This window comes from Corvus cornix, chromosome 6, assembly GCF_000738735.6.
Source record: "Corvus cornix cornix isolate S_Up_H32 chromosome 6, ASM73873v5, whole genome shotgun sequence".
NCBI classification, from domain to species: domain Eukaryota; kingdom Metazoa; phylum Chordata; class Aves; order Passeriformes; family Corvidae; genus Corvus; species Corvus cornix.
Window position 1 is genome coordinate 34,260,793 of NC_046336.1, and position 26,839 is coordinate 34,287,631.

The 26,839-nt window shown below is 45.0% G+C and overlaps 1 protein-coding gene across 17 annotated transcripts in view; it reads left to right on the top strand.

Annotated features, from left to right (window-relative positions):
- Positions 1-26,839, top strand: part of PCDH15 (protocadherin related 15) — a 633,986-nt gene that overhangs the window by 366,164 nt on the left and 240,983 nt on the right. For 12 of the 17 annotated variants that reach the window (XM_039553538.1, XM_039553537.1, XM_039553545.1 and 9 more), the window contains 3 exons: positions 7,059-7,177; positions 13,778-13,792; positions 14,554-14,619. In XM_039553538.1, the coding sequence (XP_039409472.1) occupies positions 7,087-7,177; positions 13,778-13,792; positions 14,554-14,619 (172 nt within the window). In that variant the 5' untranslated portion in view covers positions 7,059-7,086. The remainder of the gene's footprint in view (positions 1-7,058; positions 7,178-13,777; positions 13,793-14,553; positions 14,620-26,839) is intronic. The other 5 variants (XM_039553554.1, XM_039553544.1, XM_039553546.1 and 2 more) reach the window with 1 other exon arrangement.

A 26,839-nucleotide genomic window follows, 5' to 3' on the forward strand; every position in this document is an offset into this window, starting at 1 on the left:
AAAAAGACAGGAAATAAATCATTGCTAGCGATGGAAGCAGGAAACAAAAGTGCTTTTCTCTCCCTCAGTTCTCCCGTAAAGCTCTTATCTAGTTTTGTGAGTTTTCTCCATGCAAACTTCCCATCTACTTATCCACTTTCTTTGTTCAGTGGGAACCAGCAGCACTAAATGGCTTTAATCCTTTAAATCATCATTTATAGGGTGTTCTGCTGGCAGGAGGGTGGAAAGAGTACCCTTGGGGTGTCTGGGAGGTGTCCCTGCCCATGGCAGGGGTTGGAATGAGATGAGGTTTAAGGTCCCTTCCAAGTCAAACCTTTCTGGGATTCTCTGGCTACCACTGGTACATAGAGGTGGAAAACAAAGAGCTTTATAATTGATGGAATGCAAGAAAACAGCAGGTTGGGGGGTAGGGGGGGCAAAATATTGAGATAAACTTAGGGATTTCTGCATTGAAGTAAAAACAGCTAATTAATTAAACTTTTACATTGCATCCTTCCCAGCCAGGCCCAGGGGCAGCTGTGGTGTTCTCACTGACGTTTGAAATTACTTTCTTGAGCTCTGTTACTGAGGCTTGACTTTGGCTTTGCAGTGGCATCTCATCGACTCCTAGAGAGTCATTTCTGCAAGGAAGGCACAGAAAATACCAGGCTTAAAGAGAGGGGCAAGGAAGGGAAGAAAGCCAGTAGTCTGTAGAAGAATGTGGGCAAGCAGGAATATTCGAAGATGAATTATTTGAATGTAGATGCAGAGGAAATGCTGAGGAATTTCAAGCTACAGGTGAAATTTTACTTTAGATCCTCATATAAATTGTCATCGTGGTTTTTTCTTGTTCTTGTGTCTTTGCTTTCTAAAAATGCTGCCTCCAAGTAAGGCTAAAAACTCAAGAGCTTGATAACACAAGAACAAGGGACAGGAATGCAGCATCAGTATTCCTCTTTTCTAATGCATTCATTTGTGTAGAAACAGATCCAGCAGCTGGGAAAAGGGAATTGAGGGGGGAGCAGGTTTGATCTTGAAATGCGATCTTAAAAATCTTCACGTTCCTGAAAGGTCTTATCCAAGGAGAGGAGAGTGATAAAATCCAACTCAACTGTGCCAGTCTCAGAGCATGAGAGCACTTTAATAGGATTGAACAAATCCAAGAATCCATAGGCTGAAATACTCATGTGTTAATTGCTCAAGGAGTGTCAGTGAAATAAAACCTGGAGTCATGTTTGGATTTTTGGAAGGCCCAGAACTGGAGAAAGGGCTGGATTTGCACTCTAAATTATTCACTGTAGCACCAGCACAGCCAAATACTTGCTTATGCTTGAATAATTCTTCAGGAAAGCATTTAAGCAGATATTTGACTTCTGCAAACAGAGTTAGTCACACTTGCAGCTGAATCCGAGCCAGAACTGGCTTTAACTCAAAGGTGAAGTCTTCTTTCCCTGGCTTTTCTTCTTGTTGGAGGGGCTGTGAGATGGGATCAGGGACTTGGGCATGGGAGGAAGGCTGTGGGCTGATCTTCACCCTTCCAGGATGTCCTGAGCTACCAGAGGTGATCCCTGAGCTCCTGAGCTGGAATTAGGGTTTAGTTTTGTGCTTTAGCCCCAGCTGAGGCTGTTCTCCAGCCCAGCAGATGTGCTCTGGACGTGCCCCACCAGTGAGAGGGGCTCAGGGCCTGGGCATGGGAGGGGGGCTGTGAGCTGATCTTCACCCTTCCAGGATGTCCCAAACTGCCAGAGGTGATCCCTGAGCTCCTGAGCCAGAATTGCTGCAATTAAAGTTTCTTTTTCTGGTTAAGCCCCAGGTTGAGAGTGTTTTCCAGCAGATGTGCCCCACCAGTGAGAGGGGCTCAGTGCCCTGGGCATGGGATGGAGCTCGTGGGGTGAGATTCATCTTTCCAGGATGTCCTGGGCTATCAGAGGTGATCCTGAGCTCCTGAGCTGGAAACCAAACCCTAATTAGGGTTTTGTAGGGTTTTTTAAGCCTCAGGTGAGGGTGTCTTCCAGCAGATGAGCTCTGGATATGCACCCTCAGTGAGAGGGGCTCAGGACCTGCTAATCAGAAGTAACCCCCCTGAGATATTCCATGGAATTAATGGGTATGAATTCCATACCAAGTGAGGTGACTGGAGTGTTGAACAGCATTGTGGAGCAGAACAGAGCTTGGGGTTCTCCAGGGTGTGTCTGTTCTGTGGTTAAATAATCTTTTAGGAGCCTTTTTCCTCCTGCTGGCACTTCAACAGAATTGTTTGGGTGACAAAAATCAAACGCTTGGGACACAGAGTTTGTAATGAACTGTAGCTTTAACTAAGCCAGGAACACTGTCAGGCTCTAAAGCAAGTTCACCTCCTTTTGGGCTTCTGTAAGAGGCTTTTCCTGCTGTTTTCCTGGCATTTCTGATTTATTATGGCACCAGCTCTCCAGAATAAGCATTGAATGAGCATTCTATATCCCTATTTTATGTCTACAGTTTTTAAGAGAGTTCAGCTGATCAGTAATAATGATGAACCTTATAAAAAACCAGTCCACTGTAATTTTTTTGCTGTGTTAAAGCACTTCAGTTGCATCAACCTTTAAAAAATAAATACTTTGAAAGATTTATCATGACTGTAGGGGGCAAAGCGCATCCCTGCTTTGTGTCACTTGTGCTGCTTGAAGGAGTTCAAGCCGGTTGTGTAAATAATAGCACAGATGTAAATGGGGATTTAATCCCTTTTTAAATGCTGAGCTACTCACCCAGCCACAGCAGCTTCTCAGGAGCCATTGTTTTTGACAAATAAATAGCAAATATTTGTTTATGTGTCTATAATGAATTAATAATGCATGCTTAGTGATTTCTGTTTCAGTCTGACAGGGCTTCAAACCCACTGCAGGAGCAGAAGGTGCAAAGTGTGTGCCTCCAGGTTGTTTCCAGGTTTGCTCCTCGTGGAGAATGCTCAGAGTGGTTGTTGCTGGTTTGGGTGGTGTGGGCACTTCCACAGTCCGTGTTTCCTATGGAATTGGGTGTGGATGGGGTAGCTCTGGTGTGAGGGAGCCAATGGCTCTGGCTTGTGGCAAACCTGGCCCAAAATTTAGGCTCCGGGGAGAGCTCAGAGCCCCTTGCAGGGCCTAAAGGGGCTCCAGGAGAGCTGGAGAGGGACTGGGGACAAGGGATGGAGGGACAGGACACAGGGAATGGCTTCCCAGTGCCAGAGGGCAGGGCTGGATGGGATCTTGGGAAGGAATTGTTCCCTGGGAGGGTGGGAAGGCCCTGGCACAGGGTGCCCAGGGAATGGTTATTTATTTTGACCAAGGCAGTGTTTCCCCCCCCTCCAGCTTCGAATGAATGCAAAGTTTTACATCCTGTAATAGCACCTGGTCTAAAAGTAAATTAATTATTGGAATTTACTATCATATTATTGTCCCTCTAAATATGTTCAAAGTGCTTGGATGTCATAACTTCTTTTTTTAATTTACATTTATCCTCTCTTAAAATTTAATATATAATATTAAAATTATATTTTTAATATATATTTATATATTTTTATATAAATTTTATATAAATATTTATATATTTTTATATAAATTTTAATTTAATTTTAATATAATTTATATATTTAAAATATTTAATATTTTAAAATAAAATATATTTCAGGAAAATACTGAGTCTTGCAGACATTTTGTATGTTTTTACTTTACAGATCTTCCTTCTCTTAACAATTCACAGTTGTTCCTTGCCCTGTCTGGAGTTCAATCTTATTTCTTACAGACTGTCAACCTTTTGGTACTTTGTGGTGAATTGGGATTTGTTCTGAGCTATTTCCGAGTTAGCAGAATCATTTGAACTTAATATTCTCATTTTCTGGGCTTTAGACTGGCTTTTTGGGGTTTTTGTTTGGTTGTTTTTTGTTGTTTGTTTTTTTCTGTTTGTTTTTTTCTTTTTTTTTTTTGTAGTTTCTTTGGTTTTTGTGTTTTCTTTTGGGTTTTGTTTTGTTCTTTTCGGTGTTTTTTGGTTTTGGGTGGGTTTTGTTTGTTTTTTGTTGTTGCCATGTTTTGGGGGGTTTTTTTGTTTTGTTTGGGTTTTTTTTTCCTGGTACAAGTGGAAGCAAAAACCAGGATTTTTCTTCTGTTGTATTCCAGTTGCATAGAGAGCTGCTTATTCTGGGAGCCAGCAGCGTTGCCATCCTTGTGGTTTAACTTGACATTTCATCAAAATCAAAAATAAATCTGTCAAGATTCCGTCCTAAAAATCTCTCAGGAGCAGACTCCGCTCAAGGGTGTCAGCTGAGCTCTGAATAACTTTCTAAAATAGAACATCGTGATTGGAGAGCTGGATTTATTTTGTTTCTCAAGGTTGTAAAATCAAATATCAGTGGCCTCTGAAAGTGGGTGCGAGCCCTTCTTTTTAGGTCTGATAACACCTAAAATCTGTATTTGGACGGGATTTTCCTTAGACTGACCTGAAGACACCAAGAGTCCCCTGAACTTCTGTTTTCTGGGATGTGAGGTGTAAAAGGTTGGAAGCAAATGTCACCTAATGGAATAACACTGCTTCAAGTGCAAAAGCAGCTGAGCCCAGTTCCTTCAGGAACTTTTGTTAACAGGGGAGGAGATAGTGGTGAAATACTGAGAAGTTCCCATCCCCAAAATTCCCAGGAGGTTTGATAATGATGATGAATTGGAATCCACTTGGGTAATGTGGAGACAGCCTTGATTTCCAAGTAGTCAGCAGGAATACATCGTGGCAAAAGTCATTTGGGGGGTTTTTTTTGAAGGTGCTGTTGCAAATTCCAGAGTGACTTTGGAAAGGGCTAAGTGGAAGTTTGGATGACGATAACCAAATGAGCATTTTGGGAAGGAGAAGGGAGGGAAAAGGCCCTTTTGAGCAATTCTGGTCTCCTTGCACACAGGAATAATAGGTCCTTTGGGAGGAGTCTGGAATTTTCCTTTGAGCTGTCTCTAACTTCCTGTTTTGCCACAAATTCCCACTTGAGCTGTCAGGGTTGCCCCCTCCTCTCTGAGGTTGCTCTCTACAATTCCCTGAAAGGAGCTGATAGTGAGGAGAGGGGAGCTGGGTCTCTTCTCCCAGGGTCCAGGTGAGAGGATGAGAGGAAACAGCCTCACCTTGTGCTGGGGGAGGTTTGAGTCGGATACCAGGGAGAAGTTCTTCATGGAAAGGGTTGTAAAGCCCTGGAAGGGGCTGCCTGGGGCAGGGGTGGAGTCTCCAACCTCGGAAGCGTTCAAGACACGTGTGGATGTGGCACTTGAGGACACGGGGTCGTGGTGACCATGGTGGTGCTGGTTGGATTTAATGACCTTCACGGTCTCTTCTAACCTTAAGAGTTCTGTGACTCCACAATTCCCTGTTGGAATTTGGACAGAAAGAGCTGTAGAAGGGCGAGGGAAGAGAAGGAGGAGAGAGAAGAAGGAGGGTGCTTTGTATGGCTTGAATTCCTGCATTCTGTGACCTGGAGCTGCTCTGCCAAGACAAACGTTGGTCTCAAATCTGAAGAGATCTGTGCTGGTGCTTCACTTGTTTGATGGACAATATTAAAGTTCTTCCTGGAACTGCTGCCTGGTGCAGCCTGCACTGACCCCCTGCTGCTGCACAGGGTGGGAAGAGTCCGACCTGAGCACAGGAGGAGCTTGGAAAAGCCTCTCCCCGTCCTTAACCCCTGGATGAGAAGTGGAGCAGCAATGGGTGCAGCGTAGAATTTGAAATGGTTTTGCTGCTGCCCTTTATTTTTCCAGAATGTCGGTATTAAAATCCTGATAAAGTCACCGGCACCCCATGGCTTTTACAAAGGGAAAAGGAGCTGTGCTGGCTCAGAGGGAGCCCCAGAAATCACAGGAGAGAATCATTAAATTTGGGAAAAACCTCTGATGGTCTGTAGATCCCACCCGTGTGAGCTGTCGTGGAAGCAAACAAAATCTATTTATATGTGATATATATGGTCAACCACCTAGGAACTTGAAACTTGAGTGAATATGGGCCACTCAGTCTGGTTTATTACATTTCCCTGCTTGCTTTCCTCATCCTGTGGAAAAAAACCCAGGTTTCCCTCCAAAACTCCAACTCCAAACGATTGTTTTGCAAGATGGTTTGACTTTTAATAAATACAGCTAATTATTTTAATATAAGAATTTGATTTATATTGTTGGAAGTCTTTCTTCATTCTGTGCGCCTGGCACTGTATTTATCCCAATCTTTGTAAATTTGAAAGAATATTTTTAAGTAATTCAGCTCTGGGCTGCACAATTGTGCTAATTCTTTTTATTTGGACCATGAACCAGAGCTTTTGGTGACTTTCTAATGTTCCACACTCCAAATATGTTCTGGAGTTCAGCCAGGCTTGTCTTGGGGATTTTGGTGGGGTTTGTTTGTTTGTTTGGGTGTTTTTTGTTTGTTTTGGGAGTTTGGGGGAAGGAAGGGAGAAGATTGTGGATTTTTGGTTTTGGGTTTTTGTTTTTGTTGGTTTGTTGGTTGTGGTTTTGGGGTTTTTTGGGTCTTTCTTGGTTTTTTTTTTTTTTTTTTTTTTTTTTTAGTTTTAGTTTTTAATTTTACTTTGTTGGTTGTGGGGGGTTTTTTTGAGCTGGTAGTGGTGTTTTTCCCATTTTCCTGGCCACAACCCAACAGCCCATGTCCTTAAAGAATGCCATCCTCAGGGATCACCCCCATTTTTCCTGGGCAATACCTTTGAATCCTGGGTCCCTCCGGCCTTTCACAGTGAGCCCTCATTTTAATTGGTGCAATTTCTCTGCTACAGTTGCTTCTCCAAAGTGCTTGAAAGCAGGAAGGGTAACATAAATACTTTATTGCAGGGAAATTATGGAAATCAGACCTGATTTAAGCCAGAACCTTGCATTTTCTTGACTTGGAGGGCTGTGCACGCACAGTTCTTGAGATAACGAGTACACACATCTTGACTGATGCTAATGGGAGTTCTCCTTCCTTATTTTATTTATTTTCATGGCTGAACAATGCTGTGATCTTAGAGGCTGCAGATCCCCTATGTAGTTACCTGTGAAATCATTTGTAGTGGCTCACCTTTTTGCAGGTTGAGTAATAAATGTATTAAATCTCTTTTCCAGCTCTGCCTTGAGTGAAGTTTGACAGAAAATGGTCCAGCAGCTTTGTCTCTGGAAATGGTTCACAGTGGGGACAGCACTCGCTGCTGTCCTGGCACGGGCTCTGGCCCAGAATGATGAAGGTAAGGGTTTTCCTGATGGGGTGGAGCTGTGGGAGGGTTGGGATGCCTCTGGAATTTCATCGGAATGCTTTTTTTTCCCCCCCAGAATTACTACTTGAAAGAGTAGTTTGGTAGGAAAAGAGGTTACAAGAAAGAAAGGGCTTGGGTGTGTTCTGTGTTTCATGGCTTCAGCATCTACTGGTGACTGCATTTTTGAAGCTGCTGATTTACCAGGCAAGATAAAATCTGCAGTTGGGATTATTCAGTGCTGGGCTCAAGCATCAGAATTGGTTTTGTCTTATTAATTGTGCAAGATTAAACTTCCCTTTGTTTGTCAGTCAGCAGTTGTGGTTGGAAAAGGAGTTTGAGAGAATTGTTAATGACCAAAAAACTTGGGGAAACATCCACAGTGAGGGTGCTCTAGAGAAACAAGACTTCAGGAACCCTGAAACATGGCACCGGTAGCTCGTGCTCCTCCTTGGAGCATCTTGGTTGAATTTAATTAAAAGACACCAGAAATGTGTCCTGCCAGGGATCTCTGGTAATTAAAAATTCCAGCCCTGGGTAAGTGACATGGGTTTAGTCTTTTGAACAATTTAACAGCATTGAAGGGCAAAGTCTGTCCGAGTTGTTCCTGAATATTTTTGGCAATAATGAGTGGGGTAAGTGACAACTGAGTGTGGTTTCAGAATGTCTGTAATGAAGTTGCTCATTATCCATGGCACTCCATGTGTGTAGAGCTGTAATTGTACAAATTTACAATTTTGGCAGCTGGATTTTGGTTTAGAAACCTCTGTTTTGTCAGTTAGGAAGTAAAGGAATTGTGCTTTCATGGGAAGTCTTCAATCCTGCTTGAATTATGCTTTGTCCTCTGCTATCGAGTCGAAAGTCTCTTTTTCTTACTCTCGTAATTGCTCTCCAAACGTCCTTTTATTCCCTTCCACCCCCAGCCCAACCCCACATTATATTTGATGCCCATAATGTACAAGAGAGCTAATTTAATTTTCTCCATTTTTACACCCTGTCATAATCGCTGTCAGTGCTGACACTGAAGTGGACGAGCTGCTCGTATGTCACGTATTTGCTCTGTGCTGGGGTACAATTAACCGGGTTTTAATCACTTATTGCAGTGGAGGAGTGGGGCCATCAGGCTGGGGAAGGTTGACCTTGGTGGTGGTGGTGGTGGTTTGAGGAGGAAGATGCTGGGTCAGGTGGAGGAGAGGCAGTGGGATGGCCTCTGGCATGTCCAGCAGCACTGGAGGACACAGGAGAGCAGCAGGAATAACAGTGGGAAGGGAAGCAGGATCATGGGGCTGGGGGGGGCAGTGGAGAGTTCTCAGGGGAGGCTGAAAAAATAAAGCAGCACTTCTCAGTGGGATTTTTATTTGTGCTCATGCTGGCAGCATCACATCTCTCCAAAAAGGCATCTTTGAAGAGAAGAAAATGGGGATTTTTGGTTGAGGAGCCATTTCTAGTTAGGCTTGAGCGATGCTGAAGAGTGCAAAGCACAGATGGCCCAGACAGGATGGGGACAGTTTGATCTCCTGAAGGGGAAAAGGGATCCCTCAGGTTTCCATTTCTGTTCCTTTGCACTTGGATGACAAATTCTCGTCTCTGTGTCCTTATCCCAAGATTGTTCAGAACCCTTTTTCTTCCAGGTGGTTTAGAGGAAGGGAAGGGCCACCACGCATTAATGGCAGTGTCACATGGCTGAGTAAATACAGCAACTCCCCTTCTTCAGAGGGTTCAAAACATAATTTTTGGGTGGGTTTTCTTCGCCTGGCTTGTGCCAATTTATTTATCACAGTACCCACACTTGATTTTATCCTTGGTAATGTTCCCTTATATGGCCTGAACAGGGGAGCTTTGTTTTAATGAGTATAAATTTGCTGCCTGTAGCCAAAATTCTTGTTGCTTTTCCAGGGGAGACCTCAGAAATTCTGTTTCTTGAGGAACATGCAGCACTCTGATACAAACTGAACTGATTTCCTCCCCCACACTGTGTTCAGGAAAGGGTAAATGGAGCTGAAAGCACTTTGGATAAATTTCACAGGGGTGTAGCGGAGAAAAAATGAGCTGGAAATGGATTTAAGCCAAGGTGGGGGACTGGTGACTCAGCAAATGGCACCCAGCTAATGAGGCAATGCTTAGAGGAATAATAATTGGAAATATGTTTCTTGCAGCTACATAGAAACTGTGTTCAGGGCTGGGCCTGGAGGAGTTCTGATGTGCAGGAACAGAATTTGTAACCTGAAATATAACACAGAAAAGAAGTGTTCTTCTGGCAATTGCCATTTCCAACCAGTGTAGTTCTCTTAACAGCAGAATAATAAATACAGATAACTAAAAAATCATCTCTGGCAGAAATTAGGGGCTGTTTCTTTGCAGCCAGCATGCAAATGCTCCATTTTCCTGGCGGGAGCTGCAGATGTCAACTCAGTTTCTTGCCCCTCTTGCTGCATTTTGCTTCGTTAGCTCATAATTTCTCTATTTCACATGTTTTCCTTGAGCTCCCGAGTCACCAAGTCCTCCCCAGCCACAGCAATTAATGATATTCCAGGAGTGCTTTGGAAATGATCAGGCTGCTTTTTTCCCCATACTTTAGTAGGAAGTTTCCCCAGGATGCCATCTGCTCCAGATGAAATCCAAGTACTTCCCATGTACTGTAGTCCCTTTGTATTAAAACCCATCCCCCTAATGATTAAAAACCCCAATTCTTTTGTTACAGAGCCATCCCATCAGCCCTAATTTACTGTTGATGAGCCCATTCAGTGTTTAATTCCAATTATTTCATCCTGTAATCCTTTTGTTCAATCCTGTGGCACACCAGAATAAATGTTAGGCTTGAGTGTGGCCAGAGAATATTGTGAGTATTTTTGGTTTGGTTTTCTGAAAGAAAGAGATCTTTTTGCAATTCCTCCTGTTGGCCTTCTTCCAAATAGGAGAAATGCTGCAAAGGTTTGATTTTTTTTTTTTTAACTTATTTTTTTTTTCATAATCTTTTAGCTTAAGTAAAACTAAAATTGTCACTTGTAGCTGTGCAAGACATGAAATTAGGTCAGCTAAAATCTCTTTTATTTTTCCAGTGCTGCTCTATTGAATTCAGAGGCAAACTCTGAGGCTAAAGGAATCAGGGAGGAGGAAGGTGGCAACACAGGATCAAATCTCTCCCTTTTTTTTTCTTTCTAATCCAATGTCTAGGACTCGAAGGAAAAATTTAGCAGCAATTTTTGGCCAGCGGAGAAGGCAGCTGAATTCAAAACTCTGTGCACTTTTATGCCAAACTGAACCAATCCAGCAGCAATTATTTGCCAATTAACAGATTTAATTGCCCAGCATTTAGATTGAGTCCATACCTTTCATGGAAATACAAATGGGAGCTGGGGGGGGCCGGGGGGGGGAGGGGAACACCAATAATTTATTCTTTACTCTTAAAAGATGAAAAGAAGGCAAAAATCATTCTGATCCCTTTTAAAAACCACAAGCAGTTGGGAAGATCCACCCACAGAAGTTGCAATGGATCTGTTCCTGGGGTTTTCAGAAGTCGTGTCATGGGGCTCTGAGTTGTGGGGATCTGTTTCACACCATGGAATCTTTGAAGGGTGTTTGAAGATTTTTTTTTTGGGGGGGGGGGGAGCTGCTTTTAACCCCAAGCGGTTTTGCACTTTTTTATACGTGGAAGAAAAGAACAGCTGAAGGCCCTTAGGTTTCTCCAGAGGATTTTGGGCTGTAAAAGAATAGTGACAAAAATCCTGAATTTGTACACTCGGAGATGAGCCCATCCTGGTCCTTTTGTAATCTTGTAATTTTGTGTTTGTTTGTGTTTTTATCTTGTGATTAAGGGGTTCTCCTGGGGCAGGAGGGGGAGAGCTGGGCTCGATGTCACCTGTCCCCCACATTCCTCTGACCCAGGGACCTGTTGCCCCACCCTGTCACACACCACAAATGTCAGTGCTTGAGTCCCACGTGTTTGGTGTGGAGCCAGTGGAATCACAGCATCATTCGGGTTGGAAAAGACCTTCAAGAGCAGCGAGTCCAACCCTAATGCTGGGGATAAGGATTTCTAGAAGCCTTCACTCCAGAAATCTCCTGGAGCTGTTCCATGAAATCATCCCTTCTGACTCACTTGAGGAATAAGATTTGTTTATCCCAGAGGAGATGCAAACAGGATGCTGGAAGTATTTCTCTTGGGATGTCTGGCAAAGAAGGAATGTTCTCTTGATTATTTAATGTTGGTTTTTTCAACTCTATTTGGACTTATCACTGTAGTTCTTCCAATCTTCTGGTTTCAGACTCATTTCCTTCCTTTTCCTTCCTTTCTGCTTGACTCTGGAACAAGAGATGAGCCATGGACACCTGCACTGTGGAATATGGATCTGGCTGCTGGCTCAGTGGTTTTGTTTCATTCTGAAATGAAATTTCACAAAATAAAACTGAGGCTAATCAGGAGATTTGCTCATCCAAATGTGGATTTCACTTCCTAAGTGTTAAGCAGATGGGTGTTTTTTATCAGAATGTAATAAAAACATGTAAATGGTCTTTGCCACTCCCTGAGTGCAGATGACTTTTAAAATAAGTTTATTTTTTTCTGTGAAAAACACAACTGCTCACTTGTGCCACCAGGACTGTTCAGCCACAAACCCTTTGCCTGTTTTTCAAGGCCCCCCTCTATTAGTTACTGTCTCTTATTCAGTCTAACAATCTTCTGCTACAAAAATTGAATCACTCAGGGGCCTTACAAATCACCTTGAGAGGCTATTTTAGAAATAAAATAGTTTCAGATCTCAATCTATTACTGTTGGGCAGGAAATTAACTGGGGAAAATGCATATTTGAGTACCTGGAGCTCATTGATCATTCCCTGAGCCCTGCACTGTACAGATCCAGGGGGAGCAGAGAAATGCCACCAGGCTGTTGCCTGAGGGAAAATCCCTGTTTGTGGGAACAGGAGTCATTTGTGTGTTTTATGGGGATTGGCTGCGTTTGGTTGGGAGCTCTGCACTTGATCCTACAGGGAGAAGAGCTCTCCTTGATGTTGTTGAGTTATAGTGGAGCCATTAAGTTCCTCTGAAGGGTTTAGTTCTTCAAAGCGTCTTTGAGTGCCACCAGCAGCACTTTGAGGCAGCAGAAGATGAATTTCCCTGTGGTGAGAGGTGAGTTATTCATGAAATAGGGGCACTGAAACAAGGTTCACCTCAGTTAATGTACAGATTTTAGCCCTGGTGGAAGGGACTGAGTACCCTGGGATCTCCCTGTGGCTGTGTGAGATGGAGGAGGCAGGAGGCTGCTCTGGAGAAGGAGCAAATCCCAGATTCCAACAGCCTTGGAACCGCCAGACTGTCGGAGCTGGCTAGGAATGAGTCTCTTCCAGGCACTGGACTCCCAAGTTCTTTCTGCTACCACGATGAGGAAGGGCCTGGAGCATCTCCATGCCCAGCACAGGCTGAGGGAGCCGGGGCTGCTCAGCCTCGAGAGGAGCCCCAGCTGAGAGGGGCCCTCAGCCCTGGCTGTCCCTGGCTGCAGGGAGGGCTCCGAGCAGGGCCCGGGCTCTGCTCCGGGCCCAGCAATGGCACCAGAGCACCGGGCAGGGCCTGAGCCCAGCAATTGCCCTGCCCAGGAGGCAGAACTGCTGCCCTGGGCAGTGCCCAGCCCTGAGCACATTGGCCACAGAGGCTCTGGGCTCTCCTCCCTGGGGCTGTTGCAGAGCTGTGTGCACACAGTGCTGTGCTTGGGGAATTCCAGCATTATTCAGACTGTTCATATGGATGAATCTTTGGATGTTCAGATGTTTGGCCTTGCAGTTGAACTCAGCATCAGCGACACAAAGCTGCTGCTGGAGGAAATCCCAGTGATGTAGAGGTGTCCTTTAGGGGCTTCACCTAAATGGAGATCTGAGCAAATGCATCACTGTTCTCACCTCCTTTTGTAGGCCTTGTCTGTGCTGGGGTAATTTGAGGCTGTAACAAGCTGCAGTGTGGGTCCTTTGAAGTTGACAAATGTGTAATTTTTACCATAAGCTGGGAAATAGAATTTACCTCAGCTTGCTCTTGTGTTTAATTTACAGATGATTTTCTCTTGGGAAAATTTCTCTTGTTGTGTGTAAAAAAAACCCCAAAAAACCAAAACAAACCAGTAATAGCTGAGTATTTCTTTCCTATTTTGAATTCAGAACTTGATTAGAAGGTACCATTTAATACAAATGAGGTTTGGTTGGGCTGTGGATCAGAGAAACCTCTTAAAACCTATAAAATCATGGGCTGCAATCTCAGACAGTCCTGTGTGGTGGATTGGGAAGAAGAATGGTTGTCTCTTTTCTTGCTGAGTCAATGAGGCTCTTGGAAAATGAAAAGCTCTTCCTAATGAACTTTTATTTCCATGTGCTTTAAAGGGGGTACTGGTTTTCTGCTGTTCAATGTAGAAAACCTGGCTGGTACTAAAATACAGTCCTCACACGTGGTGATCATGCTTTTATGTATTTTAAGGCTACACTTATATGTTTGCTAGCTCTGCATGTACTGCTTGATATCTTTGAACCTCTCTTTTGAGTAAACCAACAAACTCTTACTTATTTTCTTTCGTTATTCTGCTCTGCTTCCATTGATGACTAAACTTTTGACTCCAGACTGGCAATATGAGGGTAAGATGGCAAAATATGACTTCCTGAACATTGCTCGTCTGTTTTTCATTTGTGTTCTCCTTAGAGTTATTAAAATTCCATTCACTAAGTAGATCCTTTTTCGTTGCAATTAAGTTCAAATTATGTTTGTTTCTGTTGTGAAGCTTTAATTATGATTTATACCCTTTAATCATTCCTTTGTTATTTCTTTGGGTTAAATTACCATCTTATTCCCTGCGTCCTGACAGACACCGAGATTCCTGATGGGATCTCTAGAGCAAGACACAAACTTCATTAGGGTAGCCATCCAACTGGATTGTGGTGGAATGTGACCACAATCCTTCCCTGGGAGGGTGGGCAGGCCCTGGCACAAGGTGCCCAGAGCAGCTGGGGCTGCCCCTGGATCCCTGGCAGTGTCCAAGGCCAGGCTGGACACTGGGGCTTGGAGCAGCCTGGGACAGTGGGAGGTGTCCCTGCCCATGGCAGGGGGTGGCACTGGATGATTTTTAAGGCCCTTCCAACCCAAACCCTTCCATGATTCTGTGATTTGAGGGGTGTGTGTCTATGATGTGCAGTCTGAGTAAGGGATAAGCAAACAGCTCCGATTTTGATCCTTTGTGAGTGTAACTTTACTATCAGTTGTAGGTCATACCCACATCACATTGAAGGGAATACTTGCCTTCAGCATGCCAAATATGCTGACTTAAAAAAAAACCCCAACGACAAAACCCCCAAGATCCTACTTTTGCAATGAGAAATAACTCTTCTTTTCATCTTTATAGATTGCAAGTTGGCCAGAACAGGTCCTCCAGCCACAATAGTTCCCATTGACGAGGAGAGTCGCAACGGTGAGTGCCCCACAATTATTTATACAACAAATTATTTCTAACTAGTCTTTAAGGCTTTTGTTGCAAATAGACCTTCTTAATTTTTCTTAAGTCAGTGGGATGGTAGCAGAGGACAAAGTTCTGGTCAGTCTTTGGCTTTGTTGTGTTTGGGTAAAGCTGAAATTTTACTCTGCAGCGTGACAGGAGTGTTAACAATGTGGTCTTGTGGGTTTCCCACGTGGCTTTTGGCAGATTGCTTGTTGGTTTGCTCTAAGTTTAAGAACATGAGCTTAAGGACACCTCTGAAATGGCAGAACTTGCATGAAGTCAGAAATTTCAAAAAGAAAATGAATGTCCCTTTTTTTTAGTATTTTACTTCTCCTGTCAAGTCACAGAGTTCTTAGGTTGTTGATCTGTGGTCTGAGCATTGCATTTGTCAGAGTAATGTGATGGGATGAAGTGCTTTACCCTGTTACAATCAGCTTACTCCTGAGAGTAAGTTACTACTCTTTCCTGCTTTTTATTCTGTGTGTTTAGGGTTTTCTTTTTTTACCTTGCAAGCTGGGCCTGGTTTTGTGCCGTGTATGGTTGTGGTTTATCAGATACGGGCGCCTGAGATGGTGAACAAAGCCAGGTCATGCTGGTGGAACCCCTCTGCTGTTATTCCCGGGGGAATTCCTTGTTGGAGTTGCTCAAGGTCGGCTGGATAAATGCATTTATGGGTAAAGCCCCTCAATAAATCGTTAACACACCTGTGTGCTGAAAAGCTCTGGTTCTGGGGTGGCTGTTAAAACCAGGCTCTTTTCCTCCTCCTGGGGTGGTTTTTCCTGCAGTCAGGAGTGTCCAAAAGAGGGCTACGAAGATGGTTGTGCTCTTTGAATCAGATGCATTGGTTCTTGGCAAGCTGCTGTTGTATTCTGATGTGTTCCATTTGTGGGCTGCTCAGTTTCGGTGGAGTAACCCCCTCAGCTGAAATGGTTTCGCTGCCAGAGCTCATCTCTCGTAGCCTTTCATCCTCCCTACTCATTAGAAATAAATCTGTACTAACAGCAAGGGTGTCATCAGCATTATTTTGTCGGCGCCTTATGTTGTAGAAACTTGTAGAAGTTTCTGCTTCTCTGTTTCCCACACAAGGGGTTATAAATAAATCCAAACCAATGTTGCCATCAAAAAAACTTTGTGAAAACCTTTAGAAAGAGAGGTTGAAGTTGTGGACTCCCCATCCCTGGAAGTGTTCAAGGCCACGCTCAAGAGGGCTTGGAGCAAACTGGTCTAGTGGGAGGTTGTCCCTGCCCATGGCATAGGAGTTGGGATGAGATGAGCTTTGAGGTCCCTTCCAACCCAACCCAGTCTGTGATATAAAAGTTAATAAGGAATGTATGATGTTCTACATTTCCAGTGACCGAACTTTATGTTGGGATTGCCAAGAGATGCAGAAATAAAAATCCACCTAATTCTGTTCTAATCTATACAAATATGTCTCAAGCTCACACAAAGTGTGAAATCTCCTCCTTGTCTTAGTTCTTGCACTGCACTGTAGCTTCCAAGGGTCTGTTGTTGATGTTGGAATGGCTTTTCTGAGGCTTTGGGATCTCAAGATCTCAAAACGATGGCTGGGACATTTCATTCCATCCAGTGCATGTGGTCATTGAGCTCTGGCAGCACAATAAACAGAAAATCCTGCTCTTAGGAAACAGATACTTAGTTCCATTGCGCCATGGCACATTGAGCTCAATCATTCCTAATTCACAGGAAGTCAGAGACCAGCAAATCTCACAGAATAAAAATATTTTCCCAAATAACTGTTGCTTGTTTTCATAGTCAGGCACACAGGTACCGTGCGTGACCTTTGAAGATCTTCCTGAGATCAGCAGAGATGTTAAGATTTGACAGTTTCCCACTGTGGGATGAATATCACTTTATATCAAGTAATTTAGGTACAATAGTAAATTACGTTATGATTGTGCTCATGTGAGCAATCCTAGAAGGAGTGAACCTGACCTTTCTTAAGGAATAAATGTATTATTTTATGATCTTCCCTGTGTTGAACTGAATTGGGTGATAGCATTTCAGATCGTATTAACAGCAAACCTGAATTTTCTGGATGATTTTTATAAGCAGAGAGTTATTTTCACCCATGGATTTATTTTTATTTAATTACTGGATTTGAGACTTGGCTTTAACTTGTTTTAAAGACTGAATGAGCCTTATTCCTAGGTCAGACCTTCTCATTGCCACTGTACTCCACATTTTTGGAGGCCTCCATGTGGAGCCACCTGTGCTTTTTCCCTTCAGAGGAGCATCCTGAAATTCTCAAGGGCTTTGAATCCTTGGGCAGGGTTTTTGATGGAAAGTAGACTCTTGGGAAAGGACTTCTACAAGGCAAGATTTAAAGATTTAGAGATTAAATTAGAATTTGGAAGAGAAAGTAGAGGTTGTGGTAGAGGAAACAAGCAGACCAAAGTGAATCCCCCTAACATGAGGACAAAGAGGAGCTGGCGTCTTGGTCCTCCATCCAGAACAAAAAAATTCCACAGTTAGGAATGCTTTGTGTTCTTTCCCATCCTAGAAAAATCAGTCGATGTTGGCATGGTTTGATTTTATTTTGGTGGGTTTTTTTCTCCCCCCTTCCGTTATGATGGTTTGAGTGCTCTAATGAATAATGGGAGCAAATCCCAAAACCTCCTGCTCTCTTCCCTCCATGTTCCCTGGGCATGTCTGACCCAGGGAAGTGCAGCTTTCACGGCTCTGGGTGGATCAGGTGTTATTTTTACACCTTTTCACCTTCCTGCTCTCTCAGCAGCAACCTTTCATCAGCCTGACTTCCTGGGGAGGCAGAGGATGCGTGATGGCGCTTCAAATCCCCTTCCACAATGCCCTGTGGGGAGGGACTCATGGGAAAACAATGGGCACAAAAATGCAGGAAACAAAGCTTTGGGGTTTTTTCCCCCTAATTCTGTTGGACCAATTTGTTTTCAGTTTTTTATATGTCATGCTGGAAGAATGGACCTGATTGCTGAGGCACATTGACAATTTCCATGCTGGTCCAAACTGGTTTTACTGGGTTTTCAGAGACAATTGACAGGGATTGAAGAGAATGTCCCCAGAGGCACAAAACCTGTAGCCTCCCTCCTGAAGTGGGCTTAGGTGCGCTGATAAGGACTGGGAGTTATACTCTGAATATTCCTTACTTAATTAAATGCTCAGTGACCACCAGGTTGGGCTGGAATTGAACTAATTTAGCCCTCAAGAAGGAAGGGTCCTGCTATCCCAGGCATTTTGGCTAAGGGGAGAAGTTGCTTAGTAAAATCACCTTGGAAAGTTGCTGTGCCCTGAGCACAGGAAAGGCATTCCTTAAGAGCTGTGGCTCCATGTTCATTTCCTACTTTTCCCTCCTGTTTCAGGAAGATGGGTGAATTAATGACTTGAGAGTGCTTCAGCCTTGGAGGGCTTTTCCAACCTAAATGATTCCATGATATTCTTGTATTGTCTTCACGACCGTCTCACTCTTTAATTTTAAACAAAAATACTTTCACCTCTTGGTTCCTTTCATTCCAAAATCAGCTTTATGAGGGAAAGTCATCTTAGTTTTACCACTTCAAGGGATTCTGAGAACAGCATTTCCCAAGTTTGCAGTGTATTTGTAGGTGTGGAAAGACACCGAGCTGTGATTTCGTCTTGATTTTTCTCAGTTTTCCCATAAAGGCACCTTGAGGACTCTTTGCACTTTGCTTTTACTCTATTGCACTATTTTTTGCGGCATTTCTACAATGGAAAAAATTCAAATTATTACTTTATATGTTGTTATCATTCCTGTGAAATGTTTCCAGGGAGAAAGTGCTTCAGTTGATTTTTAATTTAGTTCATGCCATTGTCTTTATGCCTCTCTGGCCACACGTAGATTTTTCCCACATCTTTGGACAATCTTACAGCTCCCTAAAGTGTTTATGAATGTTTTTGACCAGCTTTTGACCATCCTTTTCAAACGTATCTTCACCAGCCCGGGATTTGGTTTGTCTGGCAATGGAGATGTGGTGTGGTGTGCAGATCTAAGTTAAGGTATTGCAGCCAATAAATAAACCTTGGAATTAAATCTGGCCACTTGTAGTCCGAGGGTCTAGGCTCAGCCTGGCCATTCCAGCTCAGGGAGCAGTCGAGGTGGATGATGTGATTTTAGCGATGAGTGCCAGCAGTGTTTTGGTGAATCTCTGGGTGCTGATGCTATTCTGTGGTCATTAATCCCAGGTCTAAGACATTAGATTAGCCAGCAGTACAAATCTGAGCTGGATCAGGCCCAGGCCTGTAATAACATCTGCTCAAATTAGGCCTTGCTCTGTGGAGTTTATTCTGGCTTTATGTTTTTATATAGGAGGAGAGGTGATCCGTTAGATCCAATAGCTGCCAGATTGAGTAACTTCTGTCAGAAGCTGTTGACCTTGTGGAATGTTCTGGACAAATTCAAACAGGAGGAGTGGATTTGTATTGATTCGTGTGCCCCACGTGGCTGCTGCTGGGGACTGTGCCACATCACAGGGCTGTGCAGTTCTGTTCTATCTGCTCATCCCTGGGCTCCTTTGGGAGCCAGGGGTTTCCTATGGATGCTGCTCTAAGAGAAGAAGGACCTGGGGGTGCTGTGGGTGAGAGCTGGGACCCAGAACCCCCCCGTGCCCTGGGATAAGCAAATGCGGGCAGCAGGGGAGGGGGGATTCTGCCCCTGTGCCCCTGTGCTCAGATGAGACCCCACCTGCAGAGCTGCCCCAGCCCTGGGGCCCAGCACAGGAGGGACCTGGAGCTGCTGGAGAGAGTCCAGAGGAGGTCATGGAGCTGCTCCCAGGGCTGGAGCACCTCTGCTCTGGAGCCAGGCTGGGAGAGCTGGGGGTGTTCACCTGGAGAAGAGAAGGCTCCAGGGAGAGCTCAGAGCCCCTTGCAGGGCCTAAAGGGGCTCCAGGAGAGCTGGAGAGGGACTGGGGACAAGGGCTGGAGGGACAGGACACAGGGAATGGCTTTCCAGTGCCAGAGGGCAGGGATGGATGGGAGATTGGGAAGGAATTGTTCCCTGGCAGGGTGGGCAGGCCCTGGCACAGGGTGCCCAGAGCAGCTGGGGCTGCCCCTGGGTCCCTGGCAGTGCCCAAGGCCAGGCTGGACACTGGGGCTGGGAGCAGCCTGGGATAGTGGAAGGTGTCCCTGCCCATGGCAGGGGTGGCACTGAGTGAGCTTTCAGGTCCCTTGCAACCCAAACTCTGTGGTGCTGTGAGCAGTACTGGCTCTAGTTCTGGATTGTCCAAAGTGTTCCTGTGCTGTTTAGGAGTGCGCTGATTAGACATAGAGAAAGAGGATAAATTTGGCCATAGAAATCCACTGGGAGCAATGAACATTCCAGGAAAGTTTCTGCAATAGGACTTCCTGCTGCTGCCTCCCTGGCTGGGGGTGGGAAGCCTGTGCCAGGGTGCAAGTGCCAGGGAATCAAGAGAGACCCAACTGTAGCTGACTTGGTTTATTTTTCTAAATGCTCTGAACCAAGAACTGTCCACAAATTCCTTCGTAATTTACTCAGCTGATAAATGCCTTCAGTCAGCTGAAATATGGAATATTTTTATTTTTTATAGCTTCTATTTATGTTTTTTTCCCATTTTTCATGTCAGCAGTTGGCTCATAGGTGTTGCTTCTCTACTCTGACTGCAGGTGCTTCCATCAAAATGTGCTCGAGGAAGTATCACTTCTTCCCTGACAATTTGATTTAGTTTATAAATTCATGAGATGGGAAAAGAGACCGAAATTTATGGAAATTATTTTTCTTTTCATTCGAGCCTGTTTGTTCATTTCTGTTCCGAAGTGATGCGTTCTCCAGATTTGGGTATTAAGGATTTCATTGGGAAGTAATGAATCAATTTGGTGTCTAATGCTGTTTCTATGCCATGGATTTAAATTCTCATGTTTTTCATGTAGGACAAATGTGTAAAGGCTGAGGAAGCTGTAAAGTGGATGAGTTTATTTTTCTACTTCCATTTATCAGCATATCAGCAGTGGTTGGGACTGAAGCAGAGCCGTTGTTAAAGATCTCTTCAATTCTCCTCTTTCAGTAATTTTTTTTTTTAAATTATGTCTTTAAAAAAGAAAAATGAGAGTTTCAAAAAGCAGGAGATAATTTGGGGTAGCAGTCGTAGAGAAAAGTTGTCCTTTTAGAAACTGATTAATTCTTAAGGGTAGAAAATAGGGATAGAGTTGGAAATATTTAATTATTTTTGTGCTGTCAGCTGTCTAGAAAAATATCCTAACCTGGTGCTGATGCCCTCGGGGGAGGTGAAATAGAGGTCCTTGAACTACCTCCAGGGATGAGAGAGAGAAGTGATGTTTGGATGACAAAAATGAGGAATTTAACTCCATTTTGGGGTAAGGATAATTGTTGTGGATCACGATTCTGCTCTGTAATGCCGAGGCCTTTTCAAAATGGGTTTGGGATTTCCTTTTTTACTGGAAATTCTCCTCAGAGTGATTGGAATTTTTCTGAACAGCTCGTCTATGACAGTTTGAGTAGTCAGAATAAATTATTCAAATTGCAGTACGTGATCCATTCATATTCCCAGGGTGTCTATTTACCTTAGCCAATAAAGAACTGCATATTTCCCCTAATTATTTCTTCCATATAATTTTGCAACATCAAATGTTGCAGTAGCAATGCTCTTTGATTGTCTTCTCCTTCGCAGTCCCAGTAAAGCAGTGCAAGACTGGGAGGATTTGATAGCTTTTAAGGCTGTTTAAAATCAGTTTTGCTCCAGGGAGAGGGTGGTGTGGGTTGGTGTCCAGAACTGCAATGTGCTTTCCAAGTGTTTTGGTGTCGCTTTAATTTTGGAGTGTAAAACAGAGCCCAAAGCAGGGTTGATAAGTCTGGGGGAGGCTGCTCCAAGCAGCTCCCAGGAAAGGTCAGCCTGGCTCTGCTGTCCCACAGCAGTGACTCCCATGGAGATGTCCCAGTCCTGAGAGCTCAGGTCTCCTCTCATGTCTCTGGTGTCAGAGTGAATGGAACTTCTGCTTTCTGAGGAATGTTTTTTTATGTGAATTCTTTGTCAAATGAAGGAGTTCCTACCCTGAAGCTCAGAATGCATTCATCCTTCTTCCCTCAGCTCTAGTGAGCTCTCTGGGCAAGTGCTCCCTTTCCAAAATTCCCAGCTCTGCTGGTTCTTGGGTGCTGGAGCTGCTCAGTCTGGAATTGACTCTTTGGACCTGCTGGGGCTCTGCTGAGCTGAGCCACCTGAGCTCTCAAAACTCACCTTTGGTCAGCTGAGTCCTGTGTAGGAATCCCAGACTGGTTTGGGTTGGAGGGACCTCAAAGCCCATCCAGAGCCACCCCTGCAATGGGCAGGGACACCTTCCACTGTCCCAGGCTGCTCCAAGCCCCAATGTCCAGCCTGGCCTTGGACACTGCCAGGGATCCAGGGGCAGCCCCAGCTGCTCTGGGCACCCTGTGCCAGGGTCTGCCCACCCTCACAGAGAGGAATTTCTTCCCAATATTCCATCTGAATGGTTGGAGGCATGTCAGTTCTTTTCCAAGTCCAGCTAACAGCAGGAGACCCGTTCAGCAGTGTGATGGGCTCCCAAACTGGTCTCCTTTCTGTCTCTTCTGTGTCAAAAGAATTCCCCACCTTACCTTGCTGGGAAATGAAGTGTTTGATTAAAATGGACAAAACTGCAGTAAAAACGAGAGCTCACAGTGCCAAAGGGCTGGGGAAGTGCTGGGAGAGGCAGGGTTTGCACTCAAGTCCCGTTGCAGTACGCAGTGAGCAGGGTGCAAAGGTGTCCAGGCACAGGTCCCCTCCCTGCTTCCCTCTGGAGCACAACAGGGATATAAAAAAATCGATAAAAAATCCAGGAAGGGAGAAGCTGAGTCATTGTGGCACCTGCCCAGGGCAGTTCGGCCTACTGTGCAGGGGGAACTTCCTGCGATCAGTCCCTGCCTATTCCTCTGGTGCCATTGCTGGGCCCCCAGAGCAGAGCCTGGTCCATGCTCAGAGAGGCTCTGGGGTCTCCTCCCTGGGGATATTCCAGACCCATCTGCACACAGTGTTGTGCCCTGTGCTCTGGGATGGCCCTGCTGGAGCAGGGAGGTGCCACCAGATGCTCTTTGTGCTCTCTTCCAGCCTGATCCATCCTGGGATTCCTCAGGAGGTGCCTGAGGATCTTGGGAAGTCTGTCCTCCAGGACAAAATTCCCATTACTTTTCCGAGATGCCTTCTGTAAGCCAGGCATGCTCTTGAAAAATTACCTCCTTCCAAGGAAACCTCACCTAAATTTCCATTTCAAGTGGTGATATAACCCCAGTCCCTTTTCACACCTGGGTGAGCAGGTATGGCTTTGCATTTCCCATTCTTCAGCATGTGTCTGGATGTGACACTGGGAGCAGGGATCTGGACCAGATGAGTAATGAGCTGTCCTCAATGTTTTCATAACCCTTCATCCCCCCCCAAAAAAGGGGGAGGGGAAGGGGAAAACATGAGAAAAAATGGCTTTTTAAATAGTCATGTCTCAGCTTCCTTTAATTGCACTAATTTTATTTTGATCTTAAGATGATGGATAACTGCTTAGTAATTCATGGATAATATGTTTCTCCCTCATATTCCCCATGTTTTTAAGCAGATTGCTCCAAAACATCCGAATTTTTCTCTTCATTCCAACTTTGAATCGCTAATAAGAATCACGCCTAAGTTACTGCTTGTTTTGAACAGCAGACTGCTTGGAACAGTAAAATAATTCAATAAATGATGGATTTCAAAGCCCTACTTGGCTCAAACATAAATTACATTTGTTGGTTTATTTTGTTACACAGTCTCATGTGAAAGCTCCTTGTATCCTTTTAGATTTTCAAAGTCATGCTAATCAAGCCAAATGTTCTGCTCCGTGGCTCTGAGAGTTTCCTACCCCTTTATTCAACCATAATTTTTCATCATTACTCTGCTATTCCACATTCTTATCCTATTGACACAATTGTTTAGAAACATAGGGCCTGATTAAAATAAATCATGAAGTCTGGACGTTCTGGCTGTCTCTAAGTTATACCATTAGCACGATCCTAGGGATCATTGTCTCCTTCTGGTAAGTCCAATTTTCTGGAGATGTTTGGGGCAGTTGTGGTCTGGAGGGACAAGAATCTCATGGGGTTTAACCAGGCCAGGTGCTGGTGCTGCCCCTGGGTCAGGGCAACCCCTGGCATCAATCCAGGCTGGGGATGAGCAGCTGGAGCAGCCCTGGAGAAGGACCTGGGGGTGCTGTGGGTGAGAGCTGGGACCCAGAACCCCCCCGTGCCCTGGGCTGAGCCCCCAGCGTGGGCAGCAGGGGAGGGGGGGATTCTGCCCCGCTCAGGTGAGACCCCACCTGCAGAGCTGCCCCAGCCCTGGGGCCCAGCACAGGGAGGGCCTGGAGCTGCTGGAGAGAGCCCAGAGGAGGCTCCAGGATGAGCAGAGGGATGGAGCAGCTCTGCTGGGAGGAAAGGCTGGGAGAGCTGGGATTGTTCAACCCGGAGAGGACCTCACTGTGACCTTCCAGTGCCTAAAGGAGCTGCAGGAAACATGGAGAGAGACTCTTGACAAGGGATGGAGGGCCAGGACACAGGGAATGGCTTCCCAGTGCCAGAGGGCAGGGCTGGATGGGAGATTGGGAAGGAATTGTTCCCTGGGAGGGTGGGCAGGCCCTGGCACAGGGTGCCCAGAGCAGCTGGGGCTGCCCCTGGATCCCTGGCAGTGTCCAAGGCCAGGCTGGACACTGGGGCTTGGAGCAGCCTGGGACAGTGGGAGGTGTCCCTGCCCGGGGCAGGGGAGTCGAACTACATCATGTTTAGGTTCCTTTCCAACCCAAACCATTCCATGACCTATGAATTTTTTACCAGGTTTTTGCCCAAATATATATTAATTCTTTTCAGAAGAATAATTATACGTTGCTGCTACCACACATAAAGTTTTATTTCTCAGGATGGTTTACGAGCCCAATGAAAAACCTGGCACATGTTGCTTCTGAAATGCACTGCTGAGCATTCGTGTTGGTCCTATTATTTTGTCACTTTCACAACAGGGTGAAGTTTAAAAGAGCAGTTCTGTGACAAATTATATTCCATGCAAGGAATTCACAGTTTTTGGAAAGGGAATCCCTGAGGAAAGCAGCAGCAGGGAGAACCATCTCACTTTTCAAGTGGGTCTGTGTGTTTTAATCACTTTTGTTTGTTCTCTTTTAATTTTTCTTTTATTTTGGTTACCGATCCTGTTTCCCCTCACATGCAGCTCCACACCCTCTGTTTGATGCATCCAAATCTTTCCAATAGTTCCTCCCAGCATACAGAGGGCTGGGGGAGAAGATGCAGTGCTGGCCTGAGATGTGGCCCATGGGCTGTTTCTTCCCCTCTCTGAGGTTTCTGGTGAATAATCCTCAAGTCTGATGAGAAGATGAAAGCTCAGGGGGGACCTTGTGGCTCTGCACAAGTCCCTGACAGGAGGGGGCAGCCGGGGGGGTCGGGCTCTGCTGCCAGGGAACAGGGGCAGGACAAGGGGAAAAGGCCTCAGGCTGGGCCAGGGGAGGCTCAGGTTGGATGCCGGGAAAATTCCTACCTGAAAGGCAGAGCTGCCCAGGGCAGTGGTAAATCCACCCATCCCTGGAGGAATATTACAGCCATGTGGATGGGACACTTGGGGACATGGGTTAGTGGTGGCCTTGGCAGTGCTGAGTTAACAGTTGACCTCGATGGTCTCAGAGGTCTCTTCCAGCATTAGTGATCTGTGATTTTCACCTGGTTGCTCCCTCTGTTAACGCCTTTTCTCGTGTCTCGTTCCTTTTACAAGTGTCTCGTTCCTTTTACAAATAAAAATCTTACTGAGTGCCTTTGGGAATTTCTTTGGGAATGGTGGTCCCTCACTGCAATTCACTGTTGAATGTCCTAATTTCTTTCTAAGTTTTGTAGCCTGCAAGCTGCTCTTCTTATCTGTCTGTCTGTGCCGGTTTGGACAAATTTGGAGGAAATTATCCTCTGAGAGAAGGCAGGTTACAACTATCCTTCCCCCCACCAGGTTCAGGAAAAAAGAGATTTTTCTCAGAGGAAAGTGAAAGAGATAAAAAGTATTTATTTAATAAACAGGAAACAAACATTATTTAGCACAGGAAAAGGATAATAATGCTAAATAATAAAACCTCTTTCTGTGGAGAGAAACCTGGGAAAATTTCAGAGTCCTTCCATGGCTGATGGAGTCTCTCTCCTCCTCCTTGGAGCTGGGTCGTGGGCCCACCTCCAGGGCCTCAGTGGAGAACCCTCCTGAGGTGTTCTGATGTTAAAACAGTCCAAAAAAAGAAAAAGGGAAAAAAACCAAAGTGCCAGGAAAAACAAAGTTCAACTCTCCGTCTCCCTCCAGAGAAAAAAGGAGCTGGAAAACTGGTTGGAAAGGAAGCAGGGTGCTTCCTCCTGCTCCTGCCGCTGCAGAAGCAGAGGAGTGCATATCTCTGTGTCCTTGAAACAACTGATTTGAAAGTTTGCTCAGTTTTTTTCCTCTCCCTCCTCTCCGGCTCAGTTTAAAGGCACAGAAAGGCACAAAATTAATTTCTGGGCAAAGGGCATGTCAAAGGTCACCTTTTATCTGTTTCGCTTTCCAGAATTACCTCTGCTTGTCCCACAGACCAGAGACCCCTGGGGATTTCCCTTCTGGCTTTGGCTCGGTCCCCTGGGGGACTCCCCAGCCATGGAAGTGTCCAAGGCCAGGTTGGATGGGGCTTGGAGCAACCTGGGATAGTGGAAGGTGTCCATGTCAGGGGGTGGAAGAAGAAGGGGTCCTCTCCGACCCAAACCACTCCATGATGTGGTTACTGTATCACAACAAGAGCCATACCTCTACTTCAAGATCCTTTAGCAATTAATTTGAGGCAAAATTTGACTTTTCTGTCCTTTAGGATTAGAACTGAACAAGTTTTTTTGTAACCTGTATCTCATCAGATAGTAAGAAGCTTCCCAGTGAAGGAAGGAAATAGGGTCACCAAATGGTTGATGTTTATGGTGTGATTTCCTACACGCTCAAGTTCTACCCCTGGGGTTTTTGTGGGAAACAAAAGGTTTGGGGTTTTGTTTGGCTTTTTAAAACGGGTAAGTGAAAGCCCATTTGTTGTTACTTATTTACTAAAGGAATTTTCTGGTGTTTATTTTTTACCCTTGACCTTTTTAGAACATACATTAAGCCTGTTGTCCCACAGATCCTGTTGCCCTGTGGGACCTCACACC